The sequence below is a fragment of the Gracilinanus agilis genome, chromosome 3 (genome assembly GCF_016433145.1).
Source record: "Gracilinanus agilis isolate LMUSP501 chromosome 3, AgileGrace, whole genome shotgun sequence".
NCBI lineage: Eukaryota > Metazoa > Chordata > Mammalia > Didelphimorphia > Didelphidae > Gracilinanus > Gracilinanus agilis.
Genome location: NC_058132.1, coordinates 71,918,104 through 71,937,827, shown reverse-complemented (window position 1 = coordinate 71,937,827; position 19,724 = coordinate 71,918,104). Strand labels below are relative to the sequence as shown.

The following is a 19,724-nucleotide window of genomic DNA, read 5'->3' as shown; positions in this document are numbered from 1 at the left end:
TACACTGTGGTAAAATCCAATGTAATGGAGTCTGTACTAGCTGCAATGCAATGACCCAAGACAATTCTGAGGGATTTATGGAAAAGAACGCTACCCACATTCAGAGGAAGAACTACAGGAGGGGAAACACAGAAGAAAAACAACTGCTTGAACACTTGGGTTGATGAGGACATGATTGGGGATGTAGACCGGAAAGGATCACACCAATGTAACTATCAATAATATGTAAATAAGTCTTGACTGACCACACATGTTAAAACCAGTGGAAATTCGAGTTGGCTATGGGGGGCTGGGGGGTTGAGGGGGTGAAGGGTAAAGTGAAAACATGAATTATGTAACCATTGAAAATTTTTTAAAAATAAAAATTAATTTTAAAAAAAAAGAACCATAGGATTTAAAACAGGGAGGGACAGCAGCACTCATCCAGTCTAATCCCCTCATGCCACAATGAGGAAACCAAGGCTCCAAGTCACATCGATAACCTTAGAGTCAAGATTTGAAAGTGTTTGAATTGTAACTTACTCTAAATCCAAGGCTTTTCACATAACAGTATCCTGAGAAGTCCAAAATTGTAGGGAAAAGAATCATTTCAGGAAAGAATTTCTCGGGTCAGTAATTTAGAGCTGGAAGAGAGCTCATGAGATCAACTAGTCTAATCCCTCATTTTTTTCAGAGGAAGAAAATGAATCCCAGGGAAATGAAATGTCTTGCTTAAGGTTACACAAGTAGTATAGGAATAGAGAATTAGAGCTAGAAAGAATTTTAGGAACCATTTGGTCCATCCCCTCATTTTAAAGATGAGTTAACTTGGGGTTTAGGGACTTGTCCAAGGTCACATCATTAGCATAGGTGTCTATATTTAAGAGCTGGAAAAAAGCCTTAGAGACTTTGAAATGTATAACTAGAAGAGATCTTAGAGGTCATCTAGTCCAGTATCCTCCCACCCCCATTTTAAGGTAGAGAAACTTTAAGGCCAGACTTGCCCAATATTAGGGGGAAAACTAATTGGCAGAGGCAAGGAATAGCACTCAGCACCTCCGACTTCATATTTCGAAAGTCTTTTCCTCCACCGTGTTGCCTCTTCCCCAGACCCCCTCTTGTCCAACAGTGGCCACACTCGGGAACACTCGGGTGTCTCTTGGAAGGCACCTATTCCCATCCCGCTCTGGCCCCTTCTTCGCTCCACAGTCCACCTCAGGCACTAAAAGTCCCACCAGCTGAAAACTGAGGCTTTCGGATCGTAATGAAGGCGCTGATTGCAGAGCTGCTGACCCTGCCGCGTCCGTGGTCATGGTCACAGTCAGCACCCGGGCCAACCTGCGGCACTGCGCTTTGGCCACTCGCACCCTCCCGCTCCTGCATCTCCCCCCTCCCCCATGCCCATTTCTACTCTGCTTCCCTCCCTACCTCCTCTTTTCTTTTCCTCCCCCTCCCACTCTGCCTCCCCCCTTCTTCCTCCTCTCACCCTCTAACACCCTCCCTCCACCTCCCTTTCCTTTCCCGAGGAAGCCTGAGGCCCGATTCTCCGCTCCTTAGCAGTGCGGGTAGGGAGGTGATACCCCAGCCCGGTCCGACTCTCGCTTCGGGCGGGGCCACGTGCCAGGCTCCGGGAGAGGGATGCATGGACAGTCCTCTGCACCCTAGCCCCGGCTCCGCCCCCAGCCGCTGCATCCCCAGCGACCCGACCAACGTACTGCCCCCACCCGCTGGCCCTCCAGCCTGCCAGTCCCAGGGGTGGGCGGGCAGGCGTCGGCCCGGCGCTGGGCGCGGCTCCGGGTGGGCCGACACTGCAGTTGGGCCGAGGCGCCGTCCCGCGTCCGGCTCGCGCGGGCTCTGATTGGCTGACAGGCCCTGGGGCCGGGCGGCGGCGGCGGCGCTGATTGGTTGATGCGCAGACTCGCTTGGGCCAGGGCTGCAGAGGCGGTGGTGGTGACTGTGGCAGTGGCAGCGGCAGCAGCAGTGACGGCGGCGGCCGTGGCTGTGGTGCAACGTACCCGGCGTGCGGTAGTCGGCGGGTCCTGATCTCCGAGTCCCGAGTTCCGAGCCCCGAGTCCGAGCCGGAGCTGCAGCAGCCGCCGCCACTGCCGCTGCCCGGCCCTTGATGTCAGCGGCCTGAGCTAGCGAACGAGGAGAGGCGAGCGGGCGCCGCGGGTCCAGCCCTGCCCTTCCTTGCCCGTCCCCCTAGCCCGGACCACCTTCTCTCCCCCTCAGCCACCATGTGCTCCAGCCTCTGGTTCCTGACGGACCGAAGGATCCGTGAGGACTACCCGCAGGTGCAGATACTGCGCGCCCTCCGGCAGCGCTGCTCCGAACAGGACGTGCGCTTCAGGGCCGTGCTCATGGACCAGATCGCGGTCACCGTCGTCGGCGGCCACCTCGGTGAGCTCGGGCTGCGGGCGGGGGGCGCGATGCTCTGTGCCCCCAGCACTGCGCACGCCTCGGGGTGCGGACCTTCGGGGGAGGAGGGGACCCGATACCCCTGTCCTGTGCGCGCTGGGCTTTCTCTGACCAATGCCCCCATAGACGAGCAGGTGCATGGACGGGGCGGGGGCTCTTGGACCAGCCGGCAGGGTGCATTTGTGGGCTCTCCTCCCTCATTCTGCTTTTAACACCTAGTTCTGCCCAATTCTGAGAGTGTTGGAGTCATCTTTGAGGTGTCCTATTGACATGCCCCCATTTCTTGGCACAACCCCCCCCCAAGAAAAATGATTTTTGAGCTTGAAAGCTGTTAAGATTATATATAACTATAACATCTGCCATCAGAATGGCTGAACTTGAATTTCATATTGAACTTAGTTTTTAATTTTTTTTTTTTTTGCGTAGTGCATGAATTATTCCTAAACCCTCTGTGCTGTCAGTGAAAATCAAGCTTCTTTCCAAGATTTCCAAACATTCTTACTTTCGGATGCCTCTTCTGTGAAGACCTGGAGAGCTGTACAGTATTAGTTTGGAGAAACTGATGGCAAAATCCACAGAATTCTCAAGATAGTTAAAAAAAAAAGTTCTGTAGAAATGTGCATTAATCAAATGACACATTTAATAGGATGTAGGAATCAACCTATGTTGCCCATGGGTGAGAAGAAGGGGGAACTCATGAAATCTTATCAAAATTTGGGGTGAACCCTAGCATGAGGAATAAAGTAGACCTCTGTTCAATGTCAGGTCCTCTAAACCAGTGTTTTGTTTGAATTTATTTAGTTTGTATATAGAGAACTTCCTTAGGGCTGGTATATCAATAGGGGCCACATATAGAGATTTTTGTTAATCCTTCTGTGAAAGAATGATTAAAGGAATCCCTTTGGAAAGCAGAAACAGGTAAACTAAGAATAGAAGTGCCACTTTGGCTCAGCCTAATGATCTACTCAACCCAGAGTTTTACTTCTTCCAGGAACACCAGGAGATCTTCTGTGGGAATTAGTGTGTTGATCTCTATGACACTGACCCTATTAGGTTAGGAATGCCCATACATCTCTAATTTCCCCTTAAAACAAATGTTCTCTAACTTAGGACCTCCCAACTTGTAAGTGATTTATCCTTCACAATAGCTATTCCCTTTTATTATGAATTTCTGGATCCCAACTGAACAGGGCCAGTGAGTTTGCTCACCAAACCCTTCACCTATCTCTTCACTCTTAAGCACTCATCCATACATGCCACATCCATCCCTTCCACAAAGGAATCAGGCTGAGACAGGCTCAGTTTCAGAGAGCTAAGGCCTCAAGACTCGGGCAGACTTAGGGCTTCTCTTGTTACCATATCATCTCATTGGTTTAAGACATCAAGGATCTGTGGTTTCCTTGTTGTGCACTTCCAAAAGTGTCACTGATATTAGTAGGAAGTCTTCTTGAGTTGATATGGTTGACAGAATTCATTGCCTGGTGGCCATCTTTCTGATAGCCTTTCCGGACTTAAGCTGGTCCTTGTATGACAGATGAAGTTGGCAGCCAGGCCTGTGATTCAAAGCCTTTTCAGGTTAGTAGACCCATCCAGAGGCTGTGCTTCCTTTTGTAGATATCTTCTTTGGAAGCCCAGGTTCACTTGCATGTTAGGATGAGGCTTTACTGAAAAACTTGCGCTGTCACTACTTGAATCCAGGGCTTTAGAAGCTAGAAATCTGATATTCCTTTCTTTTCTTTTTAAAACTCTTACCTTCTATTCTGTCTTGGAATGATAGTAAGTATCATTTCCAAAGCAGAACAATAAGAGCGATGCAATTGGGATTAAGTGACTTGCCCATGGTCACACAGCTAGGAAGTACCTAAGACCATATTTGAACCTAGGACCACCTATTTTTAGGCCTTGTTTTCAATCCACTGAGCCACCTCGTTGACCCCTGATGCTCATTTATAACATTGCTTCTGTTGTAAAAATATGTTCTTAATGTCAGACAACTAACTTAATAAGGAAAATTTGGGAACTCAAACCATTTGTAAATTGAGTCCTGGCTGTAATCTGCTATAAGGTCATCATCCATAAATTAATCTGAATAGTTGGCAGATATTTTCAACTTGTACCAGCTGATGGGGACATGTGTAAAGTCATGCTGAGGCATGATGGACAGAATGTTTGCAACTGGAGTTAGGAAGACATGTTTGAATTCTGCCTCAGACATAAAATAGTTGTGAGACCACAGTTGTCTCAGCTGTAAAGTGGGAATGATAATGCCTGTATTATGACTTTAGAAAGTAGTTTGGAGGGGGCAGCTGGTTGGCTCAATGGACCAAGAGTCAAGCCCAGAAAAGAGAGGTCCTGGATTCAAATCTGGCCTCAGACGTTACCTAGTTATGTGACCCTGAACAAGTCACTTAATTCCATTTGCCTAGCCCTTGCCCTTTTGTCTTGGAATTGTTACTAAGGCAAAAAATAAGGGCTTTAAAAATATATTAGAGTAGTATGATTTGATTTGTATCTTTTAGATTTCAGATTCTCACAACATTTCCAGAGTTGATTGCTTTCTATTCTGTTAAAGATTTTTTAAAAAACATTTTGGTTATTGTATGTTTTTCCAGTTTGGAGTCCAATCCCATTGGCTATCCATATTTGATATTTCCCTCCTATTCTATTTACAATTTCATGGTTAGGCTCTCTAAAGCTAGAATCCTGGGGGGACAGGGAATTTAGTCTTTCTGCATGTGGAAGAAAGTCCCTCCACTCCTGTGAGTATTTGATTTTCTATTGTGTCTCCCTAAATCTGGTCAATTTTGGAATACCAGATTCCACCTAAGTGTTTATATCAGTCAGTCAGTAAACATTTGTTAAGTGCTTAGCATGTGCTAGGCACTGTGCTAAGCTCTAGAAAGAGAGAAGCTGGTTTCTGCTCTCAAGGAGCTCACAGTCTAATGAGGGAGACAACATGCAAACAACTACCTATAGAAAAGCTATCTACGGGATAAATTGGAGATAGTCAACAAAGGAAAGGTGCTGGAATGAAGAGGCAAGGTTGGGAAAGGCTTCCTAGAGAAGATGGGATTTTAGCTGAGACTTGAAAGAAGCCAGAGGAGCCAGGAGCTGGAGATGGGGAGGGAGAGCATTCCAGGCATGGCAGACAGCCAATAAAAAATGTCTGGAATTGGGACATGAGTGTCTTGTTCAAGCAACTTCAAGAAGACTAGTGTTGCTGGATAGCAACATATATAGAGGAGCTATAAAGGGATTGGAAAGTTTGGGGATGGGAGGTTACAAAGTTCAGTGTATGTTGTTTTCCCAACCTAGAGAAGTAAATCTAGAAAATGAAACCCAGAAATCAAAAGAACAGTATTTAAAAAATGTTACTAAATAAATTCTCTCCCTGTTTGAAAAAGCAAAGGTTACAACATTTTGATTAGAAGGAAATCTCATCATTTGTTTGGATATTATTTGTGGTGGGTAAATAGGCCATTGCCTCAGTATTGAGAGGCTATTTTCAGTGGTGCTGATTCTGGTGGATAGACTACCATGAACACAGCACAGTATATGAAACAGACATTTTCTCACCTCCCATGGGAGGATGGGAGTTGATAGTCAGTGGTATATTGATTAAAGCAAGATATGAGCCTTTGTTTGCATTTCATTCCAAAGCTAAGTCAACTGTGCAGCCAAAGTGCTCTTCTGAAAGGTTTCCAAACTCTACTGGCTCTAAATTTGAATAAGCCACTTCTCTCTGTTGCTCAGTATTTTCAACTGTAAAATGAGAGGGTTGAACTTGTCTATCTTCAATGTTCTAGCTCTAGATGTTTTAATGACACCCAAGATAGGCAGTATAATGGGTATTATAGTATAAGATATGTAAGGGATAAAGAGCTGGCCTTGGAGTCAGAAAGCCTTGGGTTCAAGTCCCATCTTTGACTTGAACTGGTTGCCTGTCACTGGGTAATCACCTCTCCGTGTCCCAGGCAACTTTTTTTTAAACCCTACTTTCTTAGAATTAATTCCAAGGCAAGACTGTAAGGGCTAGGCAATTGGGTTTAAGCAACTTGCCCAAGGTCACACAGCTAGGAAATGTCTGAGGAGGACCCATGTCCTCCCTCCTCCAGGCCTGGCTCTCTATCCACTGGGCCACTTAGCTGCCCTCAGGTAACTCTTTAATACTTTAAGTTGGGTCTACACTGGTTTGCTGAGACTTCTCTACACTGGCAAAATCACAAATCAGAATTGCCTCCCTTTCTCTGTCCCCTCCTCATCCCCTCCCAAAAAAAGATATGAATATGAGAAACAATATGATAATATAGAAAGAACATCAGACTTGGAATCAGAAGACCCAGGGTCTAACTGTTACATACTAACTTTGTAAACTAAAACAAGTCACTTCAACCACTTGGTGCCTCTGTAAAATGGGAATAATAATACCTGTACTTTCTTCCTCATGGTATTGTTGGAAGGAAAGTGCTTTGTAAGCCAAAAAACACTATCATGTGATCCCTCAGGATATTACTTATCACATACTTTAACCTTTATTATCTGTGTGATGTGAAATTGTGGAACCTTGCCAGGAGTGGGCATGGAGGGATAGAGAGGTCAGTGTGAGTCTTAAAAGCAATGGGTACAAGTCACAAGGAGGAAGATTTCACTGCATCATCTGAAAGAACCTCCTAATCGTTAGGGCTCTTGAATATAAAATGAATTGGGAGTGAGACAATACAGTCTAGTGGAAAGAGCAGTATGAGTCCTGGATCTCTGTCTCTACCCCTTGCCTGGTATCACAGTAGCCTGCTAATAGCTTGCTCTTCTTTGATCCTTTGGCTTGCTCTCCATTTCATCCGCTAAAAGAATATGCCTCTAGCAGCTAGATGGTGGAATGGATAGAATTCAGGGCCTGAAGTCAGAAAGACTCATTTTGGTGAGTTCAAATCTACCATCATAGACACTTAATAGCTGCAAGAACCTGGGCGAGTCACTTCATCCTGTTTATCTCAGTTTCCTCACCTGTAAAATGAGCTGGAGAAAGAAATGGCAAACCACTCAGTGTCTTTGCCAAGAAAACCTCAATGAAGAGTCAGGCAGGACTGAACAACAACAAAGGCTTACAAATATTCAATGGCTTGCAATTGCTTCTAGGATGAGATATAAATAGCCAGAGATTTGAAAACTTTCAGAGTCTGACTTAAGCCTACCTTGTTGTTTGTTCAAATTCAATTTTCTTTTCTTTTCAAACAAAGATCAGCCTTCCCTCCCTTCCTCTTTTACTTGCTCCCTCCCTGCAAGAGAAAGCAAGAAAAATAAAACCTCCTGTTAGAGGCGTAGTTAAGCAAAACCAAAACAAAATGTTTCATTGGCCATATGAAAAAATATGTACATGCACATATATACACATGGGTGTTCTTAGTGAGGGGAAGAAGAGGGAAGAGAAGGCTGATCTTCTATACATACATATATGTGTCTGTACCCAAATATACTTTGCATCTATCACCTCTGTCTGTTGGTAGGCACCATGTTTCATCATGAGTCTTCAAGAGTTATGGTTGGTCATTATATTGACCAGAGTTTACAAGTGTTCACACACATTTTTATTTGTTTTAATCAGCTAAAATCCACTTTCTCACCCACTCTCCCAACTGTTCCCTTGTCTGCATTCAGAACACAAGAAAAACAAAACTCATTACCACATCTAGTTAATGAAAACAAATTTCTTTATTTTTCTTTTTAAAAAAAAAACAACCCTTACTTTCCATCTTAGAATCAAATCTGTGAATTGGTTCCAAGACAGAAGAGTGGTAAGGGCTAGCCAATGGGGGTTTAGTGGCTTGCCCAGAGTCACACAGCTAGAAGTGTCTGAAGCCAGATTTGAACCCAGGACCTCCTGTCTCCAGGCCTAGCTCTCTACCTTAGCTGCCCCCCAAAACAAATTCCTATCATGACCATGTACTAAAAAATATTTGTCTCATTCTACATTAAGTTTTTCATCCCTCTTTCAGAAGGCGAGAAGCATGTTTCCTCTGGAATTCTAGTTTTTTGTTATTCTGATTTAGAGTTTATGAAAATAATGTTTCATCATATTTGTATATTAGAACTTGTTCATTCATTCCTCAATTTGCTGACACTCCCTCATATTTAAATTCTTTGCCATCTTAAAAAGAACTATAAATATTTTTGTATATCCTTACAATTTGTTTCTTTTAGGACTCCTCTCCCTTAGGTCTACCCTCCTTCTAATTGCTTCTTCCTTTTTCTTCCTTTCCCTTGAATTTCCCTGCTGAGTATATTGCTGAATGGATTACTGTGTCCAACTCTCTGTGTGTGTTCTTTCCTTTGAGCAGTTCAAATATCAGCTTCTCCCCCTACCCTCTTCTTGTTGATAGATATTGTAGATTGATACTGATTGATAGATATCCTTATATACCCTAATTATGAAAGATTGTTTTCTCCAATCTTTCCTCTTCCCCTACTTCTCCCCAACTCCTTCACAATGTATTTCTCTTTCCATTCTTTTCTTAAGATCATCTATATATAACAGAATCTGGTTTTGTCTAATTAGACTCCTTTTATGAACTCTGATTATGATAGAGTTCAGAGGGCATTTTGATCACCTCCTCTAGTCAGGGTTCTAACCCCTCTCAACTGCCAGAAATTCTGCAGTTAGCTTTTTGCAGAGTTGTTTGCACTTTTGCACTACACTCCTCATATTTGAATGTAAGCAGTTTACCACTGTTTTAGCCCTTTATCATGGTTCACTCATTTTTGCCTTTTCAAGTGTCTCTTTACTCCTGTCTTTACATATCAAAGTTTCTGTACAACTCTAGTCTTTTCTTTAAGAATGCTTAGAAATTTCTTGTTTCGTTAAAAGTTTTTTCCCCCTGTATGTAACTGGGTAAACTTGATTGTAAACCCTTTCCTTTGTCTTCTGAAATAAAGTGTTCCAAGTCTCCACTCCTTTACAGGGTGGCTGTTAAATTGTGCCTAATTGTGTCTCCTCAGTACTTGAATTCTTTCCTTCTGGCTGCTTACAATATTTTTACTTTGACTTGGTAGGTCTGGATTTTGACTATAATGTTCTTTGGATTTCTCTTTAGGGAGGTAACAGATAGATTCTTTCTTTCCCTACTTTGCCCTCTGGTCCTAAGAGCTCTGGGCAGTTTTCTTTTGAGATTTCTTGAAATATGATGTCTGAGTTTTATTTTTGCTTTTGGTTTTCATATAGTTCAATGATTCTTAAATTTGGCATCCTCAGTGTTTTCCAGTTCAATTGTTTTTAGTATGATCGCAAAAACAGGAAAAAAAATGTAAGGTATCTACAATACATTTTCTTTTATTTTTTTTCCAACCTTTTGACTTTGTTTTGCTATTTCTTGTTGCCTTCTTAAGCTATTGATTGACTTCTATTTGTCCATTCTAATTTTCGAAGTGTTTGTTGTCAGGGCAAGGTTTTGTACCTCGTGGGCCAAGCTGGTAATTCCCTTTAATTCTTTCTTCCATAGCACTCATTTCCTTTCCAATTTTTTTCCTCACATACTTTATTTAAAAATTTTTTTAACTCTTTTTTTAGATTTTTGCTTCATCTCTTTCAGGAATTCTATTTGAGTTTGTCATAAAGCTGTGTTTTTCTCTGAGGAGAATCTTACAAATGTTTCAGAATTATTCTCCTATATCTGTATCCTAATAACTCATTATGACTGGGTTGGGTTTCTTTGTTACCCCTTCTTCCTTTTTGACTTTACACTTGATGTTAGGACTTGGCTCTGCTACACTTCTGAAAGAAAGGTCTAGAATGGTACTGTTACTGCCTTGGGGGGTACTGAGTATCCTGTTATTCCAGAATCTCAGGGATAGGCATAGGACTAGTCCCTTCCATTTTGGAAAGGCTCTAATTATTAGGAAGAATTTCTTAGCATTGTCTAAATTTGCTCCTTAGTGACTTTCATCCATTGTTCCCAGTTGTGCTTTTTGGGACCAAGGAAAAAAATTCAAATTTCTCTTCCCTGTGATAGTCTTTCAAATACTTAAAGATAGCTATTCTCTTACGTGTGGATCTTCTCTTCTTATAGCTAAATACTACCAACACCATCAGATCCTTCAGCTGATTCTCATATGGCATTGACTTAAGGTCTTTTCTTTCACTACTCTTATTAGCCTGCAAGTGGATATTCTTCTCCCAGTCAAAGTCCTTTTAAAACCTTGGCTTGTACTGCCTGCCCTTTGATCCAGCCATATTACTGCTGGGTTTGTACCCCAAAGAGATAATAAGGAAAAAGACTTGTACAAAAAATATTTATAGCTGCACTCCTTGTGGTGGCAAAAAATTGGAAAATGAGGGAGTATCCATTGATTGGGGAATGACTGAATAAATTGTGGTATCTGTTGGTGATGGAATACTATTGTGCTGAAAGGAATAATGAACTGGAGGAATTCCATGTGAACTGGAATGACCTCCAGGAATTGATGCAGAGTGAAGGGAGCAGAACCAGGAGAATATTGTACACAGAGATTGGTACACTATGGCACAATTGAACGTAATGGACTTCTCTACTGGCAGCAATGCAATGATCCAGGACAATTCTGAGGGACTTATGAGAAACAATGTTATCCACATCCAGAGAAAGAACTGTGGGAGCAGAAACACAGAAGAAAAACATTTCCTTGATCACATGGTTTGATGAGGATATGATTGAGGATGTAGACTCTAAATGATCACTCTAGTGCAAATATCAATAATATGGAAATAGTTCTTGATTGATGATGCATGTGAAACCCAGTTGAATTGCTCATTGGTTATGGGGTAGGAAAGGGAGTAAGGAGGGGAAGGAGTATGAATCATGTAACCATGGGAAAATATTCAAAATTAATTAAATAAATAAATGAAATTTAAATAGAAACAAACAAACAAACAAACAAAAACCCATGACTTTTAGAACTGAGCAGAATACTCCAGAAGAGTGGAGTAACCATGACAGAATGCAGAACAACTATTGCTTCTGTATTTCAGGAGGCTATATCTCTTGTTTTGCAGCTGAGGACTATGTTAGTCATTTTGGCTTCCATTGTACACTATTGACTCATATCGCTTTTATGCTCTTTTTGAGGTAAACTGCTTTCTAATTATGAAGGTCCTTACCACTACCTCTCTACTAACACATCTTGCACTTGTGAAGCAGAGTTCATGAACCCAAGTGTTAAACTTTACATTTATACTTATAAATTTTATCTTGATCAATTTAGCTCAGTGTTTTGACCTCTCAGAATCTTTTTGGATCCTTCCAGTCATCCTGGTGTTAGCCATCTCTCCCAGTTTTATGTCATCTGCAAATCTGATATCTGTTCTTATCCAGGTCATTGGCAAAAATGGCACAGACTCAAGCACAGATCTCTGGGATATTCTACTGGAGATCTTTTTTTTAAGTTGACACTGAACTTTGCCTAGCATATCCCTCTAGAGTCTCTTCTAGACTAAACACCTCCAGATCTTATTTGAGTAATTATATTTAATGTCAGAAGTGCTAAATAAAGCTCAAAATTAGCTGAGTCCAGTGAGGAAATTTACCAAAAAAAAAAAAAAGATTTTGGCTAATTTTAAAAACTCTATTTGGAAAAAGAAGAGTAGCAAATTTAGAAAAACCTGGAAAGACGTATGTGAACTTAAATGAAATGAGCAGAGTCAGGAGAACATTGTATATAGCAGTTTTGGTGAACCTTTTAGAGACTGTGTGCCTAAACTGCAACTTCAAGCTGCCTGTGAGTCCCTTGTATTACCCCAGACAGCAGAGGGAGGAATTGTTTACATTGGGCTGCTGAGCAGAGTGACAGGGCATGTGAAAAATGTCCTCAGGCTCTATGGAGAGAGGGAATGGAGCACCCCCTCCAGTATGCAGAGGTATACATACCACATCTTCACCAACTGTGTAGAAAGAAACAGCAATATTGTGATCAGCTGTGAGTGACTTTGCTGTTCTCAGCAATACAATGATCCAAGACAATTCTAAAGGACTCATGATGAAACAGAGAAAGATGTGATGGAGTCTGAACGCAAACAAGTATACTTAAAAAAACAACAACTTTTTATTATTCTTGGGGGCTTTTTGGTCTGCATTTTTTGCAAAATGGCTAATATGGAAATGTTTTGCATGACTACATATGTCTAATCTATATCAGATTGCTTGGTTTCTCTAGAAGGAAGAAGGGAAAGAGGAGGAAAAGAATATGGAACTCAACATTTTAAAACTGTGTGTGTGTGTGTGTGTGTGTGTTTAAACCTTTACCTTCAGGCTTAGAATCATATATGTGTATTAGTTTGAAGGCAGAAGAGCAGTAGGGCTAGGCAATGGGGGTTAAGTGACTTGAGTTGTTATATAGCTAAGACATATCTGAGGTCAAATTTGAACTCTGGCCCTCGGGTCTCTAGCCCTAAATGTAACTGAGAAAAAATAAAATTAAAAGTAAATGTGTAAAAAACAAAAACAGGGGACAGAGAGCTGACTCAGTGTATTGAAAGTGAGCCCTGGAGATGGGAGGTCCTGGGTTCAAAAGTGGCTTCAGCTACTTCCTAGCTATGTAACCCTGAGCAAGTCACTTATCCTCAGTTGTCTAGTCTTTTTCCTCTTCTGCCATGGAGCTAATATACAATATTGATTCTAAGATAGAAGGTAAGGGTTTTTTAAAAAACAAAAGAAGATAAGCAATGAAGGAATAGGATCACTGCCCTGGAGGAGTAGCTGTTCAATTCTTTTTTTGCCTCTACTTTCTCTGCCAAAGAGAAAGTGACCACAATAATGGACTAATGATGACTTTTGTTGATATGTATGGCAGAGGACAAAGATTTGGATGATAACCTGAACTACTTTGGTCTTTCTCTGCCAAGGAAAACAATCTTTAGCCTGGAAATAACAGAACAAGAATTCCTAACTGAGTTAATCTCCAAGATAAATAAGGAGGCAGAGCTAGCTGCTGTTAGTGAGTTTTAGTCACCAAGCTTGAATGGACTGCCTCCTAGAGTACTGAAGGAATTGGCAGATTTGTTTGCTGAAACAATCTCTGTAATCTTTAAAAGATTATGGAGTGTGGCAGTGGTGCCATAGATTTAAAGAAGGACAAATACCCCACTTGACAAAGGAATAAGAGAAAGGGGTCTGCAAATTTCAGGGAGAGTTTGATTGCACTCTTGGTGTTTTACAGTGTTTTGAAATGTATTATCATAGAGATTCTTGAATGTCTAGAAATGGAGACAGCAATTCCCAAGAACCTTTATGCTTTCATCAAGGAAAGGTTATGCTAGACCTCATTTTGTTTTTTAGAGAAGACCACTCAGGTGATAAATCTAGGGGAATTATACAGATAGGGCTTGCTCTGATTTTAGCAAAGCACTGAACATAGTCTCTTATGCTTGAACAGTAAAGTGATATAGATTTGGACGAATGATGGAGAACCTTTTAGAGACCAAGTGTCCAAACTGCCACCCTCACCCCACATGTGAGCTCCCCATCCCCCTTACTCTAGACAGGGGAAGGAGGAAGTGCTTCCATTCGGCTGCTGGGCAGATGGGCAGGTCATATGAGAAATATCCTCAAGTACATGTGGAGAAGGGGAGGAGAGCAGCCCCCTCTGGCATGTGTGCCATAGGTTTGCCAACATGGGCTTATACGATAGTACAATTAGATTAATTCAAACCTGGTCGAATGACCAGATCCAAAAAGATTCATTACTGATCAGTGTAATGTCACTTCAGGTGGAGGGCTGAGTGGAGTACCCCAAGGATCTGGACTATTGAACATTTTTATCAATGACTTGGGAAAAGATTGATGGTATGCTTGTTAGATTTTCCCATGACACAGAGCTTGGAGTGATAAAGTCAGAATTCAGAAAGATCTTGATAGGTTAGAACAGTAGGTCAAATCTAAGATTAAAATTTAATCAGGATAAATTAATGAATTCTTACAGTTGGATTAAAAAATAAGTTGTGTGATACTGAGGGACTTATGAGAAAGAATGCTATCCACATCCAGAGAAATAACTGTGGGAGTGGAAATGCAGAAGAAAAACATAAGATTGATCATGTGGTTCAATGGGGATGTGACAGGCGTTTTGGCTTTAAAAGGTCACTATTGCAAATACAAATAATATGGAAATAGGTTTTGAACAATGATATATGTATAACCCAGTGGAATTTCTTGTCAGCTCTGGGATGGGTGAGGGAAGAGGGGTGGGAAAGAACATGAATCATATAACCATGGAAAATATTCTAAATAAATAAATTAACTTAAAAAATAAATAAAAATAAATTGTGCAAATAGTGGATAAAAAAAGAAGTCTAGTTTTGCATACCACAGTTTAGGAAACCCTGTGAAAAACCTGAGGAACAGCTATAGGAGGGTGGATTAGTTAATAGTATGCCTCCTTTTTTACAACTGAGTATATTTATGAAGGTTATATACCTACCCAATTTAACTGGTATTTACTCAGTTCATTGTGATTTCATGAGTATCAGTGATTATATTAGTGAGTTAAGCAAAACAGTATTGAGTTTGAATGAGTTGCTAGTTAATACTGTAAGAATAAGAGTTATGTAGGTTAGAATTGAGAAACCCATCGAGATACTTTTCATGTATTAGTGATTATGTTAATTGTATTTGAATTATTAGCTAAATTTAAGATTTATTCTATTAGACATATTATAAGGATGTATCCTAACTTGTGGTGCTTTATTAGTGCTACCTCCCCCTTCTCCTAAGTATGCAAGCTTGAAATAAGGTTCATATAGCTTAGCAATACCCTTCACACCTATGAATCACAATCACCATTCCTAAGTGACCTTTGCTTTAAAGACACAACTTCCGAAAGGCCTCCTTAACAGTGTTCTTGAATCCCCAAATGCTGCTGACCAAACACTTGTCGAAATGGTTGGATAGCCTGCCAAAGGAAATCCTTGTAGACAAGGTCTCACAACCTGTGGGAAGTCTTATGATGGAATTTTAGTCATTTGATGATCTGTGAAAAGGCCTGCCATCAAGAGTTGTGGTTGGTAGACATTTCCCTTGGCTAAATATGGGAGTTCCTTCCTTTAGCAAACATGGAGTTCTTGTTCTTCCCCTTGACCATTATGTAGATTTCCCTTTTTGGAACTGCCTGCCTTGTTCTATTTTTGACACCCTTTCAATGGCTTTTCAGTGGCTTTAAAAGAAAATTTCCCTAAAGCAAGAAGGGTACTTACTTGACCAAGACGAAGGTCTTAGACTCAATTGATTAGGGATCACCGGTGGACCTAATTAATTGATTGATCATGCTTGGAGTTATAGCTCTAAGACTTTTGTTATAGATTGGATATTTTTGGTCCTGCAGGACACAGTTGCCTCATTTGAAGAACTTTAGAGTGGAGGAGAAATGAGATTTGTTCTGTCTGATCCCAGAGAGCAGAAGTAGGAGCAATAAATAGATTAAAAATTAGTATAATTTTAATTACAGTGTAAATGTTAAGGGCTAATGTAAAGAGAAAAACTTTCTATTAGAGCAGCAGCATGGTCCAAGGGAAAGGCTTCTGAATTTGGAGTTGAGATCTGGTTTTGAATTCTATCTGAGCCACTTATTTGCCTTTGTGAGCTTGAGAAAGTCAGTTTTCTTGCCTATAATATGAGGGCTGAACCAGTTCACCCTGATGCCTCTTCCAGATCGAAATCTGTGATCTTAAGATTCTTTTTTTTTAACCCTTACCTTCCATCTTGGAGTCAATACTGTGTATTGGCTCTAAGGCAGAAGAGTGGTAAGGGCTAGGCAATGGGGGTCAAGTGACTTGCCCAGGGTCACACAGCTGGGAAGCGTCTGAGGCCAGATTTGAACCTAGGACCTCCCGTCTCTAGGCCTGGCTCTCAATCCACTGAGCTACCCAGCTGCCCCCTGTGATCTTAAGATTCTAACCATTCCATTATCCAGAGCTGGAACCAGCTGTGGGATTCCCCTCACTAGAGGTGTTTGAGCTGGATGACCATTTGTATGATATGTTGTAGAGAAAATTCCTGTGAAAGTTTGGATTGGAATAGACGCCTCTGGAAGTCCTGTCCAACTCTGAAGCCCTGTGACAAAATGCTGCAAGAAGTAAGTCCTTTCTTTCCCAGTGACCTTTTTTTCCCTTCCATCAATGGAATTTCATTCTTGGGACTCTCCTGTCCTTTCTTAGCTTTTTCCCTTTGGAAGGAAAGTTTTATTTGAAGGCTTGGAAGAGAATCTAGACTGCAAGATAATTGTAATGCCTGATTGGATGATGAGAAATTGGAGGTAAAAGATTGTGTGTTTAAAGGAAGGAAATATTAAATTTCAGTTAGAGATTATTGAAAATAAAAGATTTTTCTCCTTCCACATTCACAGACCTCTAAATTTATCCATGGACTCCAGGTTAAGAATGCCTGTTCTAGGGGTTCTTTCCCAGAGCAAACACAAGGGAAATCATATTGTTAGTGTAATTTTAGGGCAAGCTTATGTACTATGTAAAGTTAGGAGCCCCTGAGAAGTAGATTGGATTTTCCTAATAGATTTGGAACTTGTTTCTGTGGCTATGCCTTAATTTTCTATTTTTTAAAAAATGGGTGTATTTTTTTTTTTGATACAACAGACTCCACAGGACACATGCCAGTACGGTCCCGTTCCTTGAAAACAATTAAGAACTGCCTAAGAGCCTGATGGGGCCTGATAGTTCCTGTCACTTTCCACTTTTGCTCTTTACCCATTGTTAACTTGGAGGGAAGGATGTGTGCTTTAGTTGGAGAGCTTCCTACTGACTTTGTCCATTGTCTTTGACCCAAGGTTCCTTTGGTCTTTATTTACATTGTGGAAGTTATTGTGCCTGTTCTTTTGGCTGTACTTTGACCTTACTATTATCCACTATTCTGCCACGTAACCCCCTCTGAGGTCTGCCCAGATTTCCTGAGTGGAGAAGACTACATATCTCATCAGTGCCACCCCCTTCCCAAGGCCAGGCCCCTCCCTCTTCAGTCCTCTCAAGGCTTCCTGAAAATTAAAAGGCACTCCTTACAGAAAAGTGAGTGATCTCCTGGTATAAATTACCCTATGGCTCCAAACAGTCTTTAGGGACTAGACACTTTACTTCAAGGGAAACATTAGAGAGAGGGAGAAGCTTCATTGGAATGGTGGGAATGAAAGGGAGTTTGATCCAGACACCCACCTGCATATATCTGTTGGGTCTTCTCTCTTCCCTAAGGTTACATTTGTCTCCCAAAGGAGTGATGCATTTCTTGCTATTTTTTCAATAAGGAAAAGTTTATCCCTTGTCACAGATTATATTTAATCATCAAATTCCCATACAAGTAGCCACAAAAGGTCATCCCACATCTACTGAGGGGGGAAACCATTACCCCTTGAAGCAGCCTAGTCTATTCTGAATAGCTTTAATACTTGGGACCTTCTTCTTTATGTCAAAGCTCTTTGCATTTTTCATTTATTATTCTTAGTTCTGACCTCTGGAGTCAAGCAGAACTAATTCTCCTTATTCTTAAAGGACCTCCGTTTTTCTCCCCTCCTTCCCCTGTCCTCATCATGATTTATCTTCCCCAGAAGAAGAAAAACTAAATCCTTAGTTCCTTCAACTGATTTTCACATGGCATGACTCACGGCTCTTCTATATCCTGTTTGCCTTCCTTCAGATATTCCCAGCTTATCAGTGTCTCTTCTAAACTATAGTCCCATTAATTGGACCAATACCTGAGATGTGGTGTGACCAGAACAGAGGGCAGTGAAATTCTCACTTCCTTAGTTCTGGATACTATTTCTCTCTTAATAAAAACTAATATTGTGTTATTTTTTTGGAGGGTGGCCAAGTCATACGATTGACTTAGTCTACTAAGATTGCTAAATCTTTTTCATATAAATTGCTATCCATCTATATTTCCCTATCTTACACTTGTGAAACTGATTTTTTAAAACCTAAATGTAGTACTTTTCATTCATCTCTAAAAAATTTCATCTTAGATCCTTTTGGATCCTGACTGTTTCATCCTGTGTGACTGACCCCATCCTTCCACATTTTATGCTAAGTGCACATTTGATAAGTAGGCTATCTGTGCCTGCAGTCAAGTCACTGACAAAAATGAAAGCTACATAGGGCAAAGTAAGGACAGATGTCCAGGGCCCACCACTTGACCATTACAAGTTTACTATGATCAATTATTAGCTACTCTTTGGGACTGGACAGTCGTCTCTTATTCAGTTCACTAATAACAGTCCACTGTTACCCAGCCCACATTTCTCTATCTTTGCCACAAGCAAGATAGACTTTGTTAAAATATAGATAAACTATGTCAAACATTCTTCTGATCTATTGACGGAATAACTGTCTAGAAAAAAAATTAGATTAGTTTGGTGTTATCAGTTTCCAATGAAGCCCCGCTGGATCTTTGTGATTGCTACCTTCTTTTTTACACTTTCACTTAACCATCCCTTTAATAATACATTCTAGACTTTTGCCAGCAATCAAAGTCAAGCCCACTTCCCTATACTTTTCTGATTCCATTCTTTTCCCTCTTTTGTGAATTAAGGCATTTGTTTCAGTCTGCCAGACTTCTCTTGTGTTCCATAATCTTTTAAAGATTCCTGACAATGGCTAAATGATAGATATAGTCCATCTGGACCTAAAACTTGAATTCATTAAAGGCAGTGAGGTGCTCTTATTTCTCCCTCCTTATCTTAGATATCACTTGCCTAATAGGTTTTTTGTTCTGTTCTTTCCAGTTCAAGGACGGTTCTCCTTGGCAGAAAAATACAGAAGGGATCAGGTCCATTATCTGTGTCTTTTATGCTGGCTTCTGTGGCAGAGCACAAATCTCATCAGTCTATTATTATGATTGCTTAATCTTAGATCAGTTACTTGATGCAAAGTCCTATCAGATTATTTTTTGATCTTCCCTCTTAACAATGTAATACTCGGTCAGAGAAACTAATGTCAGTACATTTTTGAGCTTTCCTTCCAAAGAAATGGAGCACCAGGGCATTCTTGAATGTTTCAGGATTTGTTATTCATGCAGTTCTTCTATGTAAACTTTAAACACAATTTGGACACTGAATTCAGGTGTTTTTGTGGCTTTCTCTCACCTGAGAGAAATCCTATGCTTCTTAACAAGCATTTTTAAGTGCCTGTAGCTTGTCAAGTAGTATGCTAGACTCTGAGGATAGAAACATAAAAGGGAGATAGGTGGTCCCTGCCTGCCTGCCTTCAAGAAGTTTATATTCTGCGGCAAGAATATAAATAGAATATAAAATATATTCTATATATTCTACTTATATTATATTATATTATATTATATTATATTATATTATATTAT

At 40.8% G+C, this 19,724-nt stretch overlaps 1 protein-coding gene across 1 annotated transcript in view; it reads left to right on the top strand.

Moving 5' to 3' along the window:
• Nucleotides 1-2,216: 2,216 nt before the first annotated feature.
• Nucleotides 2,217-19,724, top strand: part of RIMKLA (ribosomal modification protein rimK like family member A) — a 63,848-nt gene continuing 46,340 nt past the window's right edge. The window contains exon 1 of the mRNA XM_044671424.1: nt 2,217-2,379. Within this exon, the coding sequence (XP_044527359.1) occupies nt 2,217-2,379 (163 nt within the window). The remainder of the gene's footprint in view (nt 2,380-19,724) is intronic.